We start from the raw sequence: 23319 nt of genomic DNA, 5'->3' as shown, positions 1-23319 counted from the left end.
TACTTATTGCAAAGTATTGGAAGACACAAGATTTGCCCACCTTGGAAGAATGGCAGATGCAAGTGATCGACTACATGGAATTGGCAGAAATGACTGGCAGAATCCGAGATCGGGGAGAAGAGTCGGTGGAAGAGGACTGGAACAAGTTTAAAGAATACCTCCAAAAACACTGTAAAATGTTTGAATGTTAAAATGATGTTGGATATAAAGATAATATGGCATTAGTGATTTGGTAAAAAGAAATATGTAAAAATGATTTGGAAAAAAAGGGGTAAGACCAGAGTATTATTATGTCGTGACCAAACAAATGATATAAGAGATTAAGTTATAAAGAATATGTGATAAATGGCCTAATAGGAAAGGAAAAGAAACCAAAGGCATAATAGGTTGAAAAGTATTAATAGGGTACAAGATTGGAAGGAGGGTAGGAAATTGCTAAAATTGATTGTGTAAAGGGGAACACAGAAAAGGGAGATGTGAGGAAGTCAGGAAAGAGGGTTATAAAGATAGTAAGCAAGCAATAATTTTTTCTTTGTTTTTTGTTGTTTTCGTTGTGCTATTTTTGATTGTCTTTTTCTCTGTTTTCTCCTTTTTTCTGATTGTGATATTTGTTTTATTATGGAAAACTTTAATAAATATCTTTTTTTAAAAAATAGAATTATTTATGTATGTATGTCCAAATACCTTCCTACTACTGCAATGTACAGCTCACCAGGTATAAGGTAAGTCAAAGATCCAAAAGCATCATTGTCAGCCTCCCTGTTGTCAGGGACTGGGCAGAGGAGGAATGGTGGAGACCCGCCTCCCTAGCCTGACCCTTCCAGAGAAAAGGAAGAAGACAGTTCAGAATTACAACAGGAGTTTGAGGGAGGTCACAGCTCAGAGGCAGATGAGGGGGAAAGCTGGGAAATAACGGGAGAGGAGGAGGAGGAGGTGTGGGATGTAAAGCTGCAGTCAAGTGCAACATTCTGACAGAGGACTAAGGGCCTCCATGTTCTAGCCAGTTGCTGTGACAACCAGTTTGTCGGTTGCTGGCAGTTTTGAAAGATAATTGCTGAGTTGCAGTCATCTCAGGACCAACTTCCCTCTGGTATAGTTCATTTGCTTGGTATGTAACCTAAGCCTGCCTTCAGGTACACTCCTGTAAACCTGAATGAATCTGAGAGTAAATTAGTTTTATATTAACATGAATCAGATTCGTGTGTGTATTCTTTAAGAGGGATTCAAAGGGATTTTTAACCAGGAAGGCATATTTATTAGTAGAACTCAGACAAGTCAGCAACAAGCTGGTTGCTGCATAAACTTAAAAGGGGATTGTTTAACTCTGCTAAATTACCATATTTTTCGCTCTATAAGACGCACGTTTTCCCCTCCAAAAATTAAGGGGAAATGTGTGTGCGTCTTATGGAGCAAATGCAGGCTCCTTGGCTTCAGCGATAGCAACGCAAAGCCTCCGAAGTGCAGTGGGAGCACTCCCGCCGCACTCCAGGGCTTCGCATTGCTTTTGCTGAAGCCTGGAGAGCGAGAGGGGTCAGTGCGCACCGACCCCTCTCGCCCTCCAGGCTTCAAAGATAGCCGCCTGAAGCCTCGGGAGCGCAGCGGGAGTTCCCGCTGCGCTCCGGAGGCTTTGGGTTCCTTTCGCTGAAGCCAGGAGAGCAAGACTCTCCTGGCTTCAGGGATAGCCACCTGAAGCCTCTGGAGCGCAGCGGTAACTCCCACTGTGATCCGGAGGCTTCGCGTTGCCTTCACTGAAGGCGAAGGCAATGTGGGAGAGGGAGAGCTGTGCATCGCCCCTTTAGCAAAGTGGGAGGAAAATGGAAGGGGCTCCGTTTCTCCTGCTGCTTCGCTGAAGGGGCGCTGCACAGAGAGGGGGAGATTTTTTTTTCTTGTTCTCCCCCTCTAAAACAAGGTGCGTCCTATGGTCGGGTGCGTCCTATAGAGCGAAAAATACAGTAAACCTTCCCACAGGAGGAACCATAAGGAGGGAAACCGCAGATGGACACAGTGTCTTTTGAAAGCATTCCAGACCTCCCCCCTCCCAGAACCCGGCGAGCCTTGAAAGTAGTAGAGCAAAGGGCTCAGAAGCAAAGCGCCACCCGTAGAGGAGATGATGATGAATAAGGAAGTGGGAGAAAAAGGGGGTGGAAAGTCACTAGGGACAGCAGCATTATTCCAAGAGGCTGCATTCCAAGCCTCTCCCTGTAAATATTGAATAAAAAGCAAATGGTAAGGACTTTTCCTTGTCTTATCCTTTCCTGGCAACCTGGTGTGGGAGTTGTTTCCTCTGCCGCATGACAGTAGCCTTCACCTCATTTGTTTCTACACACACATGCCTCTTTCTCTTATTTATTTGCTGCCTCTGTTTCCTCAGAATGCTTCAAAAAAACCTCCTAGTAGCCTGTTTCTTAGGCTTGGACATGGGATGTGTCTACTACTAGTGACAGTAAAAATTTAAACTGGTTCATTTGAGGAGGGTGGTTATATATGTTAGAGGAACCAGATAAACCTACTGGTGACACAGAGGTGACTGTGGTCCGTTGCTCTACAACTAAGTTAATCGCTTACTCCAGACAATGATTTCCACTTCTCCTATCTTCAAACCATTCTGAGTTGACCATCCCTCACTGAACTGATTGTTCACTGTTCAACTGAATTGGAACTTCCAGCCAACCAGACAGAGATTTGCCTGCTCTACTGTTTGCCTGTCCCCACCTACCAAATGCTAAAGCAGTCTCCCTCTCCTTTGCTGGAACCTGTCACCTTGCAATCACTGCCATACAATCTCATCCCAATGGCTGTCACAGAAGTGAAAGAATATTTCTTCCTTTGAAACACAAATGAAACCATTTCTAGTGCAGTTCTCCACTCTCTGACTGTGACCTGGCTCCTCAGACTGGGCAATTGATGTAAACTAGAAAGCTGATCCTTTCCCTCCAGCAAGGGGCGAGGAGAACAGAAGCCCAAGTACACATAGCCACCATGTCTCAAAGATGAATCATTCTTAAGCTCAATTTTTCTGGAAGCAGGCAGAATATGTTTCTTTTTTTAAAAAAAAAATAATTTTTATTAATTTCCACAACAAAAAAAAAGAAAAAACATCAAAATAGAAAACAAAAATCATATAAAATAAAAAATGACTTCCCCATACCTCCCTTTCTCTGCATCCTTATTTTACAATTCTTCAGCAACCCTTATGTCCAATTCTCTATATAGTTCTCTTTAGATTCCCTTAAAATAATTATTTACCGCTGTAATTCTCTTTTTCTTACCCCTGACATCTTAGCAATCTTCAATTTTACAACAATTTTTAAGATATACTTTAAATTTTTTCCAGTCCTCTTCCACCGCCTCTTTCCCCTGGTCACGAATTCTGCAAGTCATCTCCGCCAGTCCCATAAACTCCGTCACCTTTGTCTGCCATTCTTCCAGAGTAGGTAATTCTTGCATCTTCCAATACTTTGCCAAAAGAATTCTTGCTGCTGTAGTCGCATACATGAAAAAAGTCCTATCTTTTCTTGACACCAATTGGCCCACCATGCCCAAGAGAAAAGCCTCCGGTTTCTTCAAAAATGTCCCCTTAAGGACTTTTTTTATTTCATTATAGATCATATCCCAAAAGGCTTTAATCTTTGGGCAGGTCCACCAAAGGTGATAGAAAGTTCCTTCAGACTCATTACATTTCCAACATTTGTTATTGGGCAAATGGTAAATTTTTGCCAGCTTGACTGGGGTCATGTACCACCTATAGATCATTTTCATTATATTCTCTTTTAAGGCACTACATGCCGTAAACTTAATACCGGTGGTCCATAACTGTTCCCAGTCAGCAAACATAATGTCATGACCCATATCCTGTGCCCATTTAATCATAGCTGATTTAACCGTTTCATCCTGTGTATTCCATTTTAACAGCAAGTTATACATTCTAGACAGATTCTTAGTATTGGGTTCTAGCAATTCTGTTTCCAACTTTGACCTCTCCTTCTGAAATCCTAATTTCCTATCCTGCTTAAATGTCTCATTTATCTGATAGTAATGTAACCAATCTCGAACTTTGGGCTTTAGTTTCTCAAAACTCTGTAATTTGAACTTTTCACCATCATATTCTAGGATTTCACAGTATTTTGGCCACTTAGAATCCATATTAAGCTTTTTCACTGCCTTTGCTTCCATTGGTGACAACCACCTAGGGGTTTTACTTTCCAACAAATCTTTGTAACGATTCCAAACATTGTACAATGCTTTCCTAACAATATGGTTTTTAAAGCCTTTATAGATCTTTGCCTTGTCATACCATAAATAAGCATGCCAACCAAAGTTGTTATCATACCCTTCCAAATCCAAAATATCTGTATCATCAAGAAGTATCCATTGCTTCAACCAGCAAAATGCTGCTGATTCATAGTAAAGTCTTAAATCTGGCAGGGCAAATCCCCCTCTATCTTTTGCATCAGTTAAAATCTTAAATTTTATTCTGGGCTTTTTGCCCTGCCAGACAAATTTCGATATATCTTTCTGCCACTTCTTGAAACAGTCCATCTTGTCCAAAATCTGTAGTGTCTGAAACAAAAACAACATCCTCGGCAATACATTCATCTTAATAACAGCAATTCGGCCTAACAAGGAAAGTTTTAGCCTAGACCATATTTCTAGATCTTTCTTTACTTCTGTCCAACATTTTTGATAGTTATCTTTAAATAAGTTCACATTCTTAGATGTTAAGTTCACCCCTAGGTATTTCACTTTTTTCATTATTTCCAAACCAGTTTCACTCTGAAATCTCTCTTTTTCTTCCATTGTTAAGTTTTTTTCCAACACTTTTGTTTTATGTTTGTTCAATTTAAATCCTGCTACTTGACCAAATATCTCTATTAATTCTAATACTCTTTTAGTGCTAGTGTCTGGCTGTTGCAACGTCAAAACTAGGTCATCTGCAAATGCCCTTAATTTATATTGTTTAGCTCCGACCTGTATCCCTTTAACCAGCTGGTCCCTTCTAATCATATTTAACAAAACCTCCAGGACAGATATAAAAAGTAAAGGGGATATTGGGCATCCCTGTCGTGTACCTTTTTCTATTGGTATTTCTTCCATTACCACATTGTTCACAATTAATTTTGCTTTTTGTTCAGAATAAATTGCGCCTATACCGTTTTCAAATCCTTGGCCTACCCCCATCCCTTGGAGATTCTTCTTCATAAAACTCCAGCAAATATTGTCAAAGGCTTTCTCCGCATCCACAAAGATCAGAACCGCCTTTCTATTAATGTCCACCTCCAACATCTCCAAAATGTCTATAATGTTCCTCACATTGTCTGACATGTGTCTCCCTGGGAGAAAGCCTGTTTGGTCCTTATGAATCTCCCCTAACAATACTCTCTTGAATCTTTTTGCTAAAATGTCTGCAAAAATTTTATAATCCACATTCAACAATGATATAGGGCGGTAGTTTTTAACCTGTTTTTTCCCAGCTTCTGTTTTCGGTATAAGCGAAATAAATGCATCTTTCCACGATTCAGGAGCCTTTTCCCCCTCTAGGATTTGGTTGCATACTTCCTTCAATGGCTGTATTAGCCATTCCTTCAATGCTTTGTAATATCTAGCAGTCAAGCCGTCTGGTCCTGGTGATTTTCCCAATTGCATGTTCTGAATGGCACCCTCCAACTCTTGATGTGTAATTTTATCACTCAAAATCCTTTTATTTTGTTCTGAGATCTTAGCTAGTCCATATTTTTTAATGAAATCATCTATTTCTTGTTCCTTTATTGGCCCTTGCGCATACAATTTCTTGAAAAAACTTTGAAAGCAGTTACTGATCTCATTCGGCTTGTGGATGGTTTTCCCATCCACTTCCAGACATGTTACAGTGTTCAGTTTTTGCCTCTTTCTCAATTGCCATGACAGAAGTTTCCCACATTTATCTGCCGATTCAAAAGTTTTTTGTCTCATTTGCTTTATTTTCCATTCTATTTCTTCATTCATCACTTCCATATATTGTGTCTGATAATACTTTATTTCCCTCAGGATCTCATGAGACTTAGGTTTAGACCTCCATTTCTTCTCTCCTTCTTTAATTTTTTCCAGGATTTTTTGTCTCTTCTCATTTTGTTTTTTCTTCTTTATAGAATTCTATAGTTTTTTCTTCTTTATAGAATATGTTTCTTGCTAGATTAAATGACAGACATTGAGCAGCCATCTGAATCAACTGTATCCAGTAGCAGCCACTATGGCCAAGGATTGGGAGGGATGGGGGTAGAGTTGTGTAACACATTGAGAGAGCTTGTATTGTGGTGCATTGGTTGTGCAGATCACTGAAGAACTTGTATGGCTTGAACTGTGTTAAATTTCCAGATTAAATACATTCAACCAGAAATGATTCCCTACCTGCCCCCCTTGCCGGCGAGATATTCATCAGTTTTTGTGCTACTTCAAATTAGTGATTGTTGGAAATTTATGGGCTTATAGAAGTTTGGGATAGGTATAAAAACCTATTAGAACCAAGGACACCACACTGGTTGTCTCTCCACTGTTGGAAAGAGGGTGCCTTTGGGGAATAACATGTAGGGAAAGTGCTTCTGCCTTCATCTTCTGCTTGTAGGGTTCATTTGGGGGCATCTGCTTGGCCATTGTAAGAAAAGGACCATTGACTTCATGGGCCCTTCATGGGCCCAACCTCAGAGCTATTGTGATGTCAATAACGTTCAGCCAAACTCACCTTTCTCCTTCAACCACGTCAGTCTACTTAGTAAAGATGTTTTCTTCCTGCTCTGACCTGCTCCTATAGTTTCAGGGGAGATCTTTCCTCCCTTTACAACCATCAGAATCACAGTAATCTATTTTTATTCTTTCCTGAGTCCAAGTTACTCCCCACCCCCACCTGAAACACTGCATTTGGGACCAATTAGCTGAACATCACAATCAAGGGCAACAGGGGATTGTTTATTCCACTGTTCCTGAAAGGTCTGATGTATAAAACACCTCCTGGGTGCAAAACAGATGCTCTTCCACTGAGCCATGATCCTTCCCTTCAATTTCTCTTTGTCTTTGAAGCCTGATCCAGTAACCCCACCCTCACCCCACCCTCATATTTGTCAAGTCCCTGAAGCATCATTCTTTCAAGAGACGGGATTTCTTCTGAATAGCTGGCTATGAAGTTAGGAGGAATAATCAATAGGGAAGTGTAGCAAGTAGACCTGAAATGACAACACTGCTTCTGCTGCTGCCTCTTGCAACCTATGGGATACAGCAGAGGACTAAATGCCCACTGAATCTGATCAGAGATCAAGATTTGGCTGTGAATTTTTACAAGACAGGAGACCATCTCATTAGTGGAATCGTATCTTCACAAATGATTGGAGGTCAATATCCATTCACCTTTACCAGCACTCCCTCAACCCAATTTGAGTAGTAAGTAATGCTGCCTTCAGGACTTTTTTTTCAGCAGGACTCAGTTCTGGCACCTCCCTGGTTTTCCTCAAGCACCTGGATGAAAATGATAAATGAATAAATGAGTCATTGGTCTGATCCAGCAGGCTATTCTTTTGTTCTTACGTAAGAGAATTAGAGAGTAGGTTTATTCATTCAAACAGCCACTGCTAAGTACGTTCAAACAGCCACTGCTATTTTTCTACAAAAAAAGGTGCCAGAATTCACCACTAATGTTCTGGGCACTACTCAATATTACCGGTAAGTCCAAGGTCACTGCCCTCCTTGTCAGTTCCAACATCAAGTACACTGTCATTTGGGGTTTCTAGAAATGTCACCTCTTTGCCATGACCGGAAGGGTAGTTGAGGTGACCAGTTATCACAATCTCTTCCCTTTTAGATGCTACACTGATTTCATTCATCATCTGAAGGTCCTATTGAGCATTTTTATCACTTTTGGGGGCCTATATCACCACCTACAAAGATTCTGTGAAGGTGTACAATGCTTTCAATATTTCTAGTTTCCTGGGCTCAAGGCTTTCTTTGAAATACATAGTAATACCACCTCCGGAATGCCCTTCTAGTTTATATCCAAAGATAACCATGACCCACTGCTTCTCTCCATTCCACCCGATTTCCCTTGCGCTCAGTATATCCATGTTGTCCTCTAAGACCAAGAACTTCAGTTCACCCATCTTGGCTTGGAGGCTTTCAGCATCCAACCCACCAATCTATATTGGACTTCCTGGAAGTTGAGACAACATTTCCCCTTTTCATTCTTATCAACATGCCCCAGCACTATCTATCATCCTATCTAGAAATTCATCTTGCAGACTGCATGATTTGTTGTCACTGGTTCAGCCCCTATTTTATTGCATCCCTAATAAATAAATATCTCCTATCTTATGTCTCAAGACTGAGGGAGCGTCTCATTCATTGGGATCAAATACAACAGGGAACTCTGGATAGGAGTATAACGTTTTTAAAAAGCAACAAACACCATCTTTGCTATTAAAACTGGGAGATGAAATTGATTGAAACTAGGATGGGTCTTTTCTGGGGCTGTAAACCAGAATGTCAATGCGAGGGGACCTGTGATTTATTTCATTTATTTATTTATTAAAGTATATTTCTATATTTCTTTTCATTTGGTGAAAAGCAGCGTTTCAATGCATTTTGCATTGCGATTTAGGTTTTAAAAATCCAGCCATGCTTCCCAAAGCAAAACTTGTTTTCTCAAAGGTAGAAGAAGCTGTGAGATGTGTTTGAGTTGCTGATTTTCATTCGTAAGCAAAATGCAATTCAAACATATGTTTGAAACAGGAGTGGGACACCTGATTAGAAGAAATTGTATTCAATTAAAGTAATTTGGTTTGATTTGTAATACTTTGGAAAATTAATGAATATTTTTTAAAAATTCCAATAAGAACAGTCAGATAGAAAAAAACTCATTCCCTCATTGCCTCTCTCAGAATATTGGGAAAGGCTGGATACTGTGGTCAAGATCCATAGCATGAAAATCGGGGAGTTTCATGCTCTGAATTTGAAATTATTTTCTGGAAGTTCATAGACAGAATTAGTGTCTCTGGTTTGAGTCATTGCCCTTGCTTGGTGTTGGAAGAAAAACTGGTTCTCTCATGGATAAAATTGAATAATAATAATAATAATAATAATGCAACTATTATGTATTCTGGATTCTCATTTTGTGCTTTTATGCTGTGAACCACCTTGTGATGTCTGCATGAAATGTGTTCAACAAATTTAATAAATTAAAAAAAATGAACTGACACAGTCCCCTCCCCCAAGTTGGTTTGATGGGGGAGTCTGGCATGTTTATTCTTTTCCACCTGCCATTCAGGAGATCAATCATAACCCCAGGCTCTTAGCTAACATCACCCTGGGCTACAGCATCTATGATACCTTTTTCGAGGCAAGAACGACTTCTGACGCCCTGACAGACCTCTTTTCTGGAGGGAAACTCAACATTCCCAACTACAGCTGTGGAAGATGGAAGATGCCACTGGCTGTTCTTGAAAGGGCTGAATCTGACACCTCCACGCACATTGCAAGCATGTCAGGCATCTACAAGATCCCACAGGTAAGAACTTGGTTGATGTCCAACATGCCCGGCAATGTTTGTCACCTCATAAAAATGCAAGTTTGTTTTCCTTTCCCCAGTAGCAAAACAATATAACCTATGATAAATTATCATTATTGTCAGGGTTTCTGGGAGAAGTGAGGAGATGGCAGAGGAGACGGAAAGCGAGTGGGAGGAGGGAGAGAGAGACGAGGAAGAAGATGACGGAATTCGAAGGGAATCTATGAGCCTAAGCAGTGAGTCAGAGGATTCCCAAAAGGGAGCTAGCATGATCAGGCGAAAAGCAGGAGAAGAGAGAAGCTGTGAAAAGTCAGGAAAGGAGGGGAGAAAGCCCAGTGAAGCACAGACGCTGTCAGAGGGGTCTCAGCCGGAACGGAGTAAAGGGGGTGGAGTTGTCAGCCTCTCGGAGGGAGGAGGAACAGGAGAAAACAGAGAGAGGGGGTTGGAGCAAGGTGTTCAGCCGGAAAGGGTAGAGAGTGGAACAGGGGGCAGTATAGAGGACGAAGGAAAGGTCAAAAGCAACGTACGCGCGCCAAGTTCAAACATAGAGGCGCGCGGAAGTGGGGAAAGCTCAGGGGAGGAGCCCGGCCCCAAAGCCAGAAGGAGGGGGCAGGAGGCGGCAGAGGATTCAGCCTCAGGCGAATCCCGGAAAGAGAGAACCCAGGGGGGCAGAAAGACCCTGCGGAAAAGAAAGGAGAGGAAGAGGTGGTCTAGAGCCAGGCTATTAAGTTGGTGTGGAGGAGGGGAGGAGTCAGAGGGGGACTTCGGCGGTCTAACGTGACAGACGTACAGCCACAATGCTGAACTGTGAAAGAAGCAATTATCTTCAATAAACTTTTCCTGTAAGTAAACTATAACGGAGTAAGGTCTCTCGTGAGCTGGGACCCACCTGGGTGGCTGTGACAGAAAGTCCCCCTCCCTCTGAAAGCAAAATTTTTTTTTTTGCGAAGCTCACGAACGGGGCAGCCATGAGTGCTGAGGAACAGCTGGCTGCACTCCGGGATCAGATTACCACTCTCACAACGGCAGTCATTGCTTCGCAGAAGAAGAATGCTGACTTGGAGAAAGCGTGCCAGGATTTGCAAGCAAGGTGGGAAAATGCGGACAAGGCGGGGACCCCGGGCTCCAGAGCGGAGGGCATTGCGCTTGGAAGGAGGGGGGGTGCCCTAGTTTCGCATTTTAATGGCAACTTGCAAGACTATCCCAACTTCAGGGCAGATGTCGTGTATGCACTGCATTTACTCCGTCATGATTTTAGAGATGAGGAGGAGAGAGTGGGATTTATTGTTTCGCACCTGCATGGGGAGGCCAGGGCTTGGCTACGCAATCTGTGGCGCGAAGATGGACCAGCCCGTCGCAATGCAGATGCGTTTATCAAGGCAATGGATGCTTGTTTTCAATCCTCTGTGGATAAGGACATTGCGCGCCGGCAGATGCACGGGCTGAGGCAGGGGAGAGCCACTGTACGCCAATATCATTCTAAATTTTTTGCATTGCTCACCGCCTTAGATTGGCCGAAGGACAGTCTACCGGTCAGGGATCTTTTTTGGGAGGGATTGAGCCCCTCCGTCAAGGATGAGATCGCAAGGGGGGACAGACCCCAGACCCTGGAAGACGTGGTGCAACGGGCTTTGGCTATAGGAATTCGACATGAGGGACGTCCGTGGCACGAGGAGGGGGGGCCCCAAGCGCGCGCGCAAGCAAAAGCTCTCCCTTTTGTGCACGGGGATTTCAGCCGTGCGCACCCCTCACCAATGGGGAAGGAAGGCGAGGAGCCAATGGAGATTGGTGGTGCTAGGGCTCAAAAGCCATCCCAGAGCCCCATCCCTGCTGCAGCCAAAGCGAAGCCTCCTAGAGGGACCAGGAAGTGTTACATCTGCGACAGTGCACACCATATGGCGAAAGAGTGCCCCCAGAGGCTCCAGAAGCACACTGCAGCACTAGCAACTGTGACAGCAGAGGTGCAATCAGAGGAGCAGCTTCAGGGAAACTGCAGTGCCTGGCTGGAAGCAGAGCTACTGGGGCTCAGCCAGGCGGATCTGTAGAGAAGTCCCCAGCATCCTTGCAGCGCATGGACCCTTTACCTCCCAAACCAGCAGTTTTACTCACAGCAACACTCCAGCTGCCTGATGGGCGACTTCTCGAGGTTCCAACAACCATCGATTCGGGAAGCAACGCCGATTTCGTGGGATTACAGTTCGTCAAGCAGCATAACATAGCGCTCCTGCCTGCAACGACGCCTCTGAACGTGGTCACGGTAGACGGCAGGAAGTTGCTGGGGGGGCAAGTGGTGCAGCAAACCCCTCCCATGATGATGCAAATTGGAGACCATCGAGAGCTTATTAGTTTCAATGTCACCCACTTATCGGACACGCCCATCGTGTTGGGCATGAGTTGGCTGGACAGGCACAGTCCCGCGGTTGCTTGGTACCAGAGGCAGATCACCTTTTGTTCATCGTATTGCGCCCAGAATTGCATCCAAACCGATCAAGGAGGAGAAGCCGAACAGCAGCTGCATCTGAGTATGGTGCAAGCGGTTCCTCACAAGTACGCGGAGTTCTTGGAGGTTTTCTGCGAAAAGGAAGCTGACAAATTGCCGCCTCACAGACCTTACGACTGCGCGATTGACTTAGTGCCAGGCGCGCAGTTGCCAACTGCCAAGCTGTACTCCATGTCGGAAGACGAGCTGCAAGAGCTTCGGGAGTTCATAGAACACAACCTCAAGCGCGGATTCATCCAGGAATCTAAAGCAGCGGGAGGCAGTCCTGTTTTCTTTGTGAAAAAGAAAGACACGCCCCAGAAGAGGCTCATTGTGGACTACCGGTTCATAAACAGACTAACTAAGCCCAAGGCCTTCCCCATGCCCAAAATTGACGACCTTTTGGCTACAGTCAGGAGGGGGAAGATTTTTACCAAGCTGGATTTACGTGGAGCTTACAACCTCATCCGCATCAGGAAGGGCGACGAGTGGAAGACGGCCATGTTCACTCCTTTGGGCACGTACGAATACAGAGTTATGCCCTTCGGTCTACAAAATGGCAGCCATGTTTTCCAAGCATTCATGCATCACGTCCTGGCAGGTCTCCTCTACAAGAAGTGTGTCTGTTTTCTCGACGATATCCTGATTTTCTCGGAATCGCCAGAGGATCACGATAAGGACGTGAAGGAAGTTCTGCAGAGGCTGAAGGAACACAGGCTGTACGCCAAGTTGGAGAAGTGCCAGTTTGATGTGAGAGAGGTAGATTTCCTTGGCTACAAGCTGTCCGACGAGGGACTGGCCATGGACAAGACTAAAGTCCAAGCGCTGTTGGACTGGAAGAGCCCTCGAAATCGGAAGGAGGTCCAGAGGTTCATCGGCTTTGCCAATTTTTATCGCAAGTTTATTAAAGGTTTTGCAAACGCGACGGCGGCAATCACTGACACCCTCAGTTCCAAGAAGAAGAAGTTCGTCTGGACCGAACAAGCAGAGCGATCCTTTCGGAAGCTTAAAAGCCTTTTCGCCTCCGAGGAGCAGCTGCTGCACGTGAATCCTGGCAGGCCCATGCGGGTAGAGACAGATGCATCAGACAGAGCAGTTGGGGCCGTCCTCTTGCAAGAGGATTCGCACGGCAACTGGAGACCGGGTGCATTCTACTCCCGGAAGCTCAGCAAGACGGAGCGCAACTACACCATATGGGACAGGGAGTTGTTGGCCATTCATGCAGCTTTCAAAGCGTGGCGACACTTCTTGATAGGAGCCAAGCACACGGTGCAGGTCCGCACGGATCACAAGAACTTGGAGTATTGGCGGACGGCTAAATTGCAAACCCAACGACACATGCGCTGGGCGGAATTCTTTGCGGATTTCGATTTCAAAATAGAATACATCCCTGGAGACTCCAATGTTATAGCAGACGCGCTGTCCCGAAAGCCTCAATACCTGGAGGAAGTAGCTCCAATCGCAGCAAAGTACATTTTCGCACCGCAGGCGTGGACGTGCGCTACCATCGCAGTCGACCTGGACGCGGTGCGACGCGCGCTGCAAGAGGATCAGTTTGCACAATCCAAGATGGAGGAGCTCCGCAGAGGGTCGCCTGACAACAATGAGTTTCAGTTGCAGGATGGACTTTTGACTCGCAAGGGCGCCCTTTACGTGCCCACCGACGAGCTTCGCGCCACGGTTTTGCAACAATTGCACGATGCCCCGAGTGCGGGCCATTTCGGCAAAGAGAAGACGATGGAGTTGGTGGCAAGGGACTTTTGGTGGCCCCAGATGAGAGGAGAGGTGGCGGACTACGTAGCCAGGTGCGATATCTGCCAGAGGTCCAAACCAGTGCATCAGAAGCAGGCGGGATTGTTAGAACCGCTGGAGACACCGCAGCAACCGTGGGAGAGGGTAGCGTTGGACTTTGTTACAGACCTGCCCAGCTCCAGAGGTAAGACGGCGGTGTTAGTGGTTGTGGACTTGTTCACCAAGATGGCGCACTTCATTCCTTGTGCCAAGGTGGCGACGGCAGAACAGACCGCAAAGCTCTTCATCGATCACGTCTTCAGAGTGCATGGACTACCGCAGTCCGTCTTGTCCGACAGGGGGCGCCAATTTGTTTCCACTTTCTGGCGGAAGCTTCTGGGCATCTTGCACGTCAAGATCAACCTGACGTCGGCGAGGCATCCACAGACCAACGGTCAAGCGGAGAGGGTCAACGCGATCATGCAGCAGTACCTACGGTGTTACGCCAACCAGCGACCCGCGGCGTGGGTGGACTACCTGCCGATGGCTGAGTTCGCCTACAACAACACGAAGCACGCATCCACCGGGGTGACGCCTTTCTTCGCGAACTATGGACGTCATCCCAGAACCTTCCCGAGCTTTACAGCACCTGAAGGGGGGGGACCTCAAAATGCCGACCAGTTTGCAGCAGAGTTGCAAGAGGTGCACGAGGAGCTGCGGAGACATTTGGAGCTGGCAAAGCAGGCGTATAAGGTGCAAGCCGATAAACACAGAAGGGCGGGGGAAGACATTCAGGTTGGGGACTGGGTATGGTTAGCAGCCCACGCGATGCCGGCCAGGTCGTTGGCCAAAAAGAAGTTAGAACACAGGCAGCTAGGACCATATCAAGTTGAGGCTAAGATCAATCCGGTGGCTTTTCGCCTAGCCCTTCCGGAGGGCTCCAGGGTGCACCCGGTCTTTCATAGGTCGGTGCTCACTCCCTACAAAGCCCCACACAGGTTTCAAGAGTCAGGAGCACCTCCAGAGCCACGTAGAAGGGCGCCTGAGGGAGGGGAGTCGCCAAGACCAGAACCTCTTAATGAGGTCACAGAGATACTGGATTCACGATGGGGGGCGGAGGGAGTTGAATATTTTCTCGCCAGGGAAGGCACTCCAGTCTCTGCAAATAGCTGGGTGCCGGGTTACGCTTTGGACGAACCCCTGTTGAAGGAGGAGTTTCATGCAATTTTTCCGCACAAACCCATGCCCGAGGAGTATTTTGATGATTGGCTTTTCACGCCCACTTTGTCGGGCAGCACGTTCGGGGGTTTCTCCTCGCCCGAGGGCTCTACGCCCAAAACAAGCCCGACCAGGGATCCCCGCCTGGGGGGGGGAGAGACAAACCCTTATTGGTGGGTGGATCAGCCAAGGGAGGTATGGAGTCAGAGGTGGATGATAGGTCCTTGGCAGGCAGCGCCAGGAGAAGCAGTGAGGGAGGAAGAGACTGTGATGCCTTCAGGGGGGGAACCCGAGTTCGAACACACGTATACGGAGCTGCCAGAGGAGAAGATTGACGTGGACACCCGGTATCCTGAACCGACCCAGGAAGAACCACATTTCCCTCAACCTGCACCCAGCGACCGGGAGGGGGGAAGGGGGGGCTTCGAGGGGGGGATGGATGTCAGGGTTTCTGGGAGAAGTGAGGAGATGGCAGAGGAGACGGAAAGCGAGTGGGAGGAGGGAGAGAGAGACGAGGAAGAAGATGACGGAATTCGAAGGGAATCTATGAGCCTAAGCAGTGAGTCAGAGGATTCCCAAAAGGGAGCTAGCATGATCAGGCGAAAAGCAGGAGAAGAGAGAAGCTGTGAAAAGTCAGGAAAGGAGGGGAGAAAGCCCAGTGAAGCACAGACGCTGTCAGAGGGGTCTCAGCCGGAACGGAGTAAAGGGGGTGGAGTTGTCAGCCTCTCGGAGGGAGGAGGAACAGGAGAAAACAGAGAGAGGGGGTTGGAGCAAGGTGTTCAGCCGGAAAGGGTAGAGAGTGGAACAGGGGGCAGTATAGAGGACGAAGGAAAGGTCAAAAGCAACGTACGCGCGCCAAGTTCAAACATAGAGGCGCGCGGAAGTGGGGAAAGCTCAGGGGAGGAGCCCGGCCCCAAAGCCAGAAGGAGGGGGCAGGAGGCGGCAGAGGATTCAGCCTCAGGCGAATCCCGGAAAGAGAGAACCCAGGGGGGCAGAAAGACCCTGCGGAAAAGAAAGGAGAGGAAGAGGTGGTCTAGAGCCAGGCTATTAAGTTGGTGTGGAGGAGGGGAGGAGTCAGAGGGGGACTTCGGCGGTCTAACGTGACAGACGTACAGCCACAATGCTGAACTGTGAAAGAAGCAATTATCTTCAATAAACTTTTCCTGTAAGTAAACTATAACGGAGTAAGGTCTCTCGTGAGCTGGGACCCACCTGGGTGGCTGTGACAATTATGTTATTCCACCCCATTCATTTCGGTGCAGAAAAAATGCAATGCAAATGGCAGGGCATGAATTTCATACGGAATGTGGACTGAAAGCAACAACAATAACTGCCAAGAACAATAGTATTCACTGGTTTGATATTTGTTATGGACATGCCTTGAAGAAGCAAAGCATGCTCAGATCTGCAGCTCGTATCAAACAGGAGTTGTGTGTTTAGTACTATGGGGCCCATTTTAGGGAACCCCCTTCCAGCTGACATCAGATAGAGCTCCACCCAAACTTCCAGTGAGACACTTGGGGTCTGGGGGTCTGTAAAAGCCACAAATGAATGAGGCATTGGGGTTTTGTTAAAATCCTTGGTTCATAATAGTTCCCTTTTGTTCAGAAAAGACACATAGTCCAGTTGCTGCTTGGCTGTTGGAGACACCAGATAAGAATGGCATTTGTGGAGTAAACTGAAGAATGTTTATTGCTCTACAAAAAACCCGTCCTCTCTCCTCAAAAGCGAAAGTAGAGAGAAAGAACAAAGGCTGGAGACTCTTGGAAATGACCCATAGTCTCCCCCCTCCCAATCTGTAGTAGGCAGGGCAACCACTCTGAGCTGTTTAACCCTGTAAGCTCAGGTTCTCCTCACATAAACATCTGGAGAAGTAAATTTTTGGGAGTCTGGCCATTGTGAGTCTGGCTGTGCCAGCTTACCAAAGGCAACACACCCTTATGTAGACTTGTTATCTATGTAAACATAAATCTCAGGCTACAATTCTCTCTTTTAGTATATAGGCTTCAGAACTTTAGTAAGAAGCAAGGGGCCCTCAAAAGTCTGCCACGCCAAGGTGCAGACTAGGCATGGCAAAGAGTTGTATCCAGTGAGTGTTTTGCCAGCTACCCTCCCCAGATGTCTGGGGCTCTTTGACTGGATTTTATATGAATTCTTTGTCTGAAAACCCTATAAAAAGTCTAGGTGGATAACACCCCAGGGTTCAGCCTTTGGGAAAAACATCCTGCTGAATCTGTTGGTTTTGCACAAACCAATAAATGCTGGGTTCTCTCTCCTCCTCATCTCCTGTGTCTCATTGCCCAGGAAAAGCAATATTTTTGCTGGCTGCACGAGGGCCTAAAGAAGACTTTTTCAAAAAAATTGCAGCAGTTTTACTTTCTCAATTTTTTGTACTGTATCTCTGAAAACTATTGCCGTTAAGCAGTTATATAAATAGCTTAAATGAAGTATATATAAGTACAGTGTTCAATCATTGTCCTGAAAAACAAAGCAGCAATCTCTTCTCCTTTCCTCACCAGCTTAGTTATGGCTTCGTTCTTCACGATAAAGTCCAGTCCCCTTTTGTCTACCGCATGACACCAAAGCAAGAGACTCAGTACCAGGGGATGGTCCAGTTCCTCCTGCATTTCAAGTGGACATGGATCGGGCTCTTTGCTCCAGACAATGACAATGGAGAAAAGTTCCTGAGTACTTTGACGCCCCTGATGATCAAAAAAGAAATCTGTATTGCCTTCACAAAAAGAGTACTACTACAAACTTGGCTGTGGTTACCCCAGGAAGCCCCTGCCATGTGGAGACAAGTCAATGTGTTTGTTTACTCTCCAGACTCTCAATATGGACTTCTTATAATCATGGAGGTACAAACCTTGTTTGAAAGGGTGGAAACTGGGGGAAAAGTCTGGATAATCACAGCTCTTCAGAACACAGTCTTGTTTCATGATCCTGAATCCTTCCGGTATGCTCATGGATCTTTCTCCTTTGTAATGAAGACCAAAAAAATGAAAACATATAAATACTATGAGCCAGTAGACTTTCCTACTCGACCCACTTGGAACCTTGAATTTGATTGTTCATATTCAAAGCTTGCCTTGTCTGTGAGGGGTTGGAAAAGATGCAGGGAGAAGGAGAATCTGGAGATGCTGCCCCGGGAAACGAATGAAAGAATCCAATCCCAAGACAGCTATGTTAATTACTTGAGCATCCATGTTGTGGCTCAGGCCTTGAATGCAGCATATTCATCCAGATCAAATCAAGTGTTGACGGTGGGCAGGTTGGAACTTCCAAGGCTACAGCCATGGCAGGTATGTCCCTTCTCTTTATCACAGCTACAGTGGTACCTCGGGTTAAGTACTTAATTTGTTCCGGAGGTCTGTACTTAACCCGAAACTGTTCTTAACCTGAAGCACCACTTTAGCTAATGGGGCCTCCTGCTGCCGCCGCATCGCTGGAGCACAATTTCTGTTCTCATCCTGAAGCAAAGTTCTTAACCTGAAGCAATATTTCTGGGTTAGCAGAGTCTGTAACCTGAAGCGTATGTAACCTGAAGTGTATGTAACCCGAGGTACCACTGTATATGGAATCATCATGACAGGAACTTAGAAAGCTGCCTATTCAAACCAATAAAGTAATTTCTTTAAGAAGCATTTTGTATATATATATTGGATGAGATGTTTTATTTAGAATTTTATTTTTTTTAAGATGCCCTTCATCACATTGTTGTGATTCCACTGCGGTTTCCCTAAAAAGATGTTGAGGCTGTGTGAAGATTCACTATGTGGAGTTTTTAGAGTTGGAAGCCAGTGTAGGTCTTTGCTATTAAAACACCATTTTCCGAAAGAACGAAGTGGACTAACCTGAGAGAGAACAAAGACTGTTTTGTGCTTCTGAGTCCCCTCATGCTGCTCAAGAATGAGCTCATAACCAGGGGACTTGCTTAAGCTGCCTGTTCAGCTTACCCCTTTCATGCACATGAAAGGTTGAGACAGAAACTATCCCACCATTTTCACCTGCTGGCAAAAAACCATGACTGACACCCATGCTCCTGTGGTAAGGGAATCCGCCGAGAGTCATGGAAGGGCATCATTTTACATGTTTCCCCAAAGTAGAATGAGGGAGCCTAAAAAATCAACATGGTGACTATGAGCCCTGATGAGAGAAGCTGTGATCCTTATTCAGGGGAGATTAGGATGCAGCACAAGCCCAGCCAAATAACCCAAAATAGTTTCTTACTCTCTCAATGCTGGAGTTTCCTCTTTCATTCTAGCTTCATCCATTCTTGAAAGAAGTCCAGTTCAATTCTAATACGTCAGCTGATGCACAGTACTTGGATGAGAATGGGGCACTGGCTGTAGACTTTGATATTGTGAATTGGGTGCTGTTTCCTAACAACTCTCGTGGCAGAGTGAAAATTGGGAGCATAGAGAGACAGACATCCTCAGATCCAAAGTTCACCATTAACCCGGAAGCCATTGTGTGGGCCAAGCCATTTAAGAAGGTAGGAGAAGTTATATGTGTCATTTTATTACCTGTGACATCTGCCAAAGTCTGACAGCTTGATGACTAGAACATATAAGACTTTAATTGCAATCTTATAGATACTTCTCTGGAGCTCAGTCTCACTGAGCTTAATGGAGCCTGTTCTTGATTAAGCATGTATAAGATTTTACAGAGAATACAGAGACTTTAAAAAGCAGAGCAGGACATCTTTCCCAAACTTGGTACCCTCCAGATATTGTGAACGACAACTAGCATCTGCCTTAGTCAGCACTGGGCAAGTATATCTGAGGGGCAATGGGTTGGGTAAGACTGGAGTGGAGTAAGTTCTGCTCCATCTGTTTGGTAGATCAAGAAAACAGAATGAAAACAGTGGAGTTCAAGGTGGCCTGTGCAGTTGAATACACATTCAAATAAAAAAATCTAGAAGCAGAAACAATGGCAGCAATCTGAGGGCTTTTGTTATTGCTGCTGGTCATAGGAGTGTTTTATTACAGCTGTTTGCATGGTTCTGAGATACCGGCATTTATTTATTTAGGTTATTGTTTATTGTATTTTTCATGCTACCTTGTATACAAAAATGAGACAGGGGTGTTAAATAAGTAGAAATATCAAAGAGGTATGTTTCCCTGACAAGCTGCTCTGCAAAAGAAAAATAATAATAATTTCCACAGAGTAGGGCCTTTAGGCCATTGGAAACAGATATGCCTTCTGTTTATGCCTAGACTATTCCTCGCTCAAGATGCACAGAGAGCTGTCAGCCTGGATATGCCAAGAAAATTCAGGAAGGGAGGCCACATTGCTGCTATGATTGTTCTCCGTGCTCAGAAGGCACAATCTCAACACAGGAAGGTAGGACAGCACCTCAGGGCCTTCAATGGGAAGATGAGGCAAATATTTCAGCCAGGCTCAGGCTGATACTTGTAATGGTACTCCATTTTGACTACATCCTTTCTTGACCTCATCTATGGGCACACCTTTTCCCACAAATGTAAAAAGTTAGGATTCTCATTTTCTCTATGCAGATGCTAATGAATGTTTTAAATGTCCAGAAGATCAGCATCCAAATGAGGACCGGCATCAATGTATCCCTAAATTAATTACCTTCCTGTGCTATAAAGAATCTTTGGGGATCCTCCTGGCTTCTTCTGCCGTCTTCTTGTCCTTAATCACAGGCATTGTGTTTGGAATCTTTATTAAATCCAAGAAGACTCCCATCGTCAAAGCCAACAACCGAGACCTGTCCTACATCCTCCTCATCTTTCTCCTGCTCTCCTTTTTGTCCTCTTTCCTCTTCATTGGACAACCTACAAAAGCAACCTGCCTTATGCAACAAGTGGCCTTTAGCATCATTTTCTCAGTTGCTGTGTCTTCTGTCTTGGCCAAAACCATCACTGTGGTTCTGGCCTTCCTGGCCGCTAAGCCAGGAAACAGGGTGAGGAGATGGCTGGGGAAAGGTTTTGCACACTCTGTTGTCATTTCCTGCTCCAGTGTCCAGGTTCTCATATGCACCATCTGGCTTGGAGTCTCTCCCCCATTCCCAGACTCTGACATGCACTCCCAACCTGGAGAGATCATCCTGCAATGCAACGAAGGATCTGTGGCCATGTTTTATGGATCCCTCGGCTACATGGGCTTCCTGGCTGCCATCTGCTTCACAGTGGCTTTCCTAGCCAGGAAGCTGCCTGGGGCCTTCAATGAAGCCAAGCTGATCACCTTCAGCATGCTGGTCTTCTGCAGTGTTTGGGTGTCCTTTGTGCCCACTTACCTGAGCACCAAGGGAAAATACATGGTAGCTGTGCAGGTCTTCTCTATGTTGGCCTCCAGTGCTGGGCTTCTGGGCTGCATCTTCATTCCCAAGTGCTACATTATAATATTGAGGCCTGATCTGAATATGAAGGAGCACTTAAGAATAAAAAATTAACATAGCATTTGATTCCTAGTACTGGGGATATGGGAAAATCCCCCACTAGAATCTGGACTTGACCACAACTTATAGTGGGGAGTGAGTTTGTTAGTTTGTTTTGTTTGTTTGTCTAGATCCCAGGCCTATTGTTCTCCAGAAGGTGCCAGTAGACTTTAGAATTATTTCTGTATGTGTGTCCAAGTGCTTTACTTCTACTGCAATGGACAGCTCACCAGAATCATTGTCAGCTTTCTCTGTTGCCTTCACCTCATTTTTTACAACACACGCACGCCTCTTTCTTTCATTTATTTGCTTCCACCGTTTCCTCAAAATACTTCAAAAGAAACCTCCTAGTAGCCTGTTTCTTAGGCTTGGACATGGGATGTGTCTACTACTAGTGACAGTAAAAATTTAAACTGGTTCATTTGAGGAGGGTGGTTATATATGTTAGAGGAACCAGATAAACCTACTGGTGACACAGAGGTGACTGTGGTCCGTTGCTCTACAACTAAGTTAATTGCTTACTCCAGACAATGATTTCCACTTCTCCTATCTTCAAGCAATTCCTAGTTGACCATCCCTCACTGAACTGATTGTTCACTGTTGAAATAAATGGAACGTCCATCCAACCAGACAGAGATTGGCCTGCTCTTCTGTTTGCCTGTCCCCACTTACGAAATGCCAAAGCAGTCTCCCTCTCCTCTGCTGGAACCTGGAACCTTGCAACCACTGCCATACATTCTCATCCCATTATAAAAATGCATATCCCATTCTACTGGAAGGAGGTGGAACATGTTTCATGGTAGATCAAATGACAAATATCCAGCAGCCGTGTGAATCAACTGTATCCAGTTCCCAGCAGCCACTATGGCCAAGGATGAGGAGTGATGGGAGGTGGAGTTGTGTAACATATTGAGAGAGATTTTATTGGTTATGCAGATTGATGAAGAGGTTGTATGGATAGTACTGATTACTAGGAGGATGTTCAGGCTGGAGCATACATGCTATATATAGGTTTGGTGAGGTTGCTGGAAACTTGCAGACTCTGCCCTTACGAAGAGATCCAGACGGAGGCAACGTGACAACGGGTCTTTTCTGCAGTGGCCCCCTCTTTGTGGGATGCTTTCCCCAAGTAGGCTGTCCTTGCACCTTCTGGTGTCAGGTGAAAATGTTTCTCTTCAACCAGGCATTTGACTTTTAAATTTTTTTGTAGGAGGGGGGTTAGTTTTCTGTAGTGAACAACCCTGTGATCTTTTGATAAAGGACGTTGTACAAATGTAATGAATAATTTAAAAATTCAGAAATCAGTAATCTGTGCCACTGACATGTGTTATTAACATATAATGAAAAAGTACACTAAAAACTACATGAAGACTGGTTATCTTAATTGTTTGTATTTATATCTATTCTGTATTTATTCTGCATCTGTATTTGTATCTATAAATTAGAAAAAAGTGACATTAAAACCAGATACTTCAAAGATCTCATGGAAATCTGAAAAGCATAGACATTTTTAAAAAAATGCTTTTGGAACGAAAATATATTGGGCAAACTGATCTTTATGAGGCTTAAACTACAAAGCTGGGAGAAAGCTTGGTACATTTAAGGTTTTGAATGAAGACTGTGGTTTTGGACATAGCATGGACAATTATTTTAGGTGGTCAGAAAGAATGTGACTGGTCTTAGCAGAGGTAAAGTTGTTGGACCCAGACAATAAGAAAGGGCAACTTGACAAAAGTTTGTGCCATCTACAGAATTTGGAATCCACGTGTTCATGGCCCCATGTAGGTATGTCTTGCTGTCTATGCCAACCAAAAGGGAATGTTAGCAGTTTGACATCACAAATGATGCTTGATGTTAGGAAACCAGCTTATTATAGACCAAGCGGTTGTCTCCTCTTCAGAAACTGCTGGCTCTGGATAAAAGTCCCATTCCCTGGAAACATCTTTGCTCTTTGAATGCTTCAGT

General features: G+C 45.1%; 1 protein-coding gene across 1 annotated transcript; it reads left to right on the top strand.

Moving 5' to 3' along the window:
- Positions 1-1065: 1065 nt before the first annotated feature.
- On the top strand, positions 1066-21388 carry LOC309336645 (vomeronasal type-2 receptor 26-like). The gene is made up of 6 exons (XM_081852726.1): positions 1066-1090; positions 9284-9523; positions 17471-18253; positions 19216-19446; positions 20171-20297; positions 20471-21388. Exons 2-6 carry the CDS (start codon positions 9440-9442, stop codon positions 21367-21369), a joined length of 2124 nt encoding a protein of 707 aa, XP_081708852.1. The 5' UTR covers positions 1066-1090; positions 9284-9439; the 3' UTR covers positions 21370-21388.
- Positions 21389-23319: the final 1931 nt, after the last annotated feature.

The sequence above is a fragment of the Podarcis erhardii genome, assembly GCF_964252035.2.
Source record: "Podarcis erhardii genome assembly, chromosome: 2".
Lineage (NCBI taxonomy): Eukaryota > Metazoa > Chordata > Lepidosauria > Squamata > Lacertidae > Podarcis > Podarcis erhardii.
Note: the sequence above shows the minus strand (reverse complement) of the source record. Positions and strands in the feature narration are given on the sequence as shown.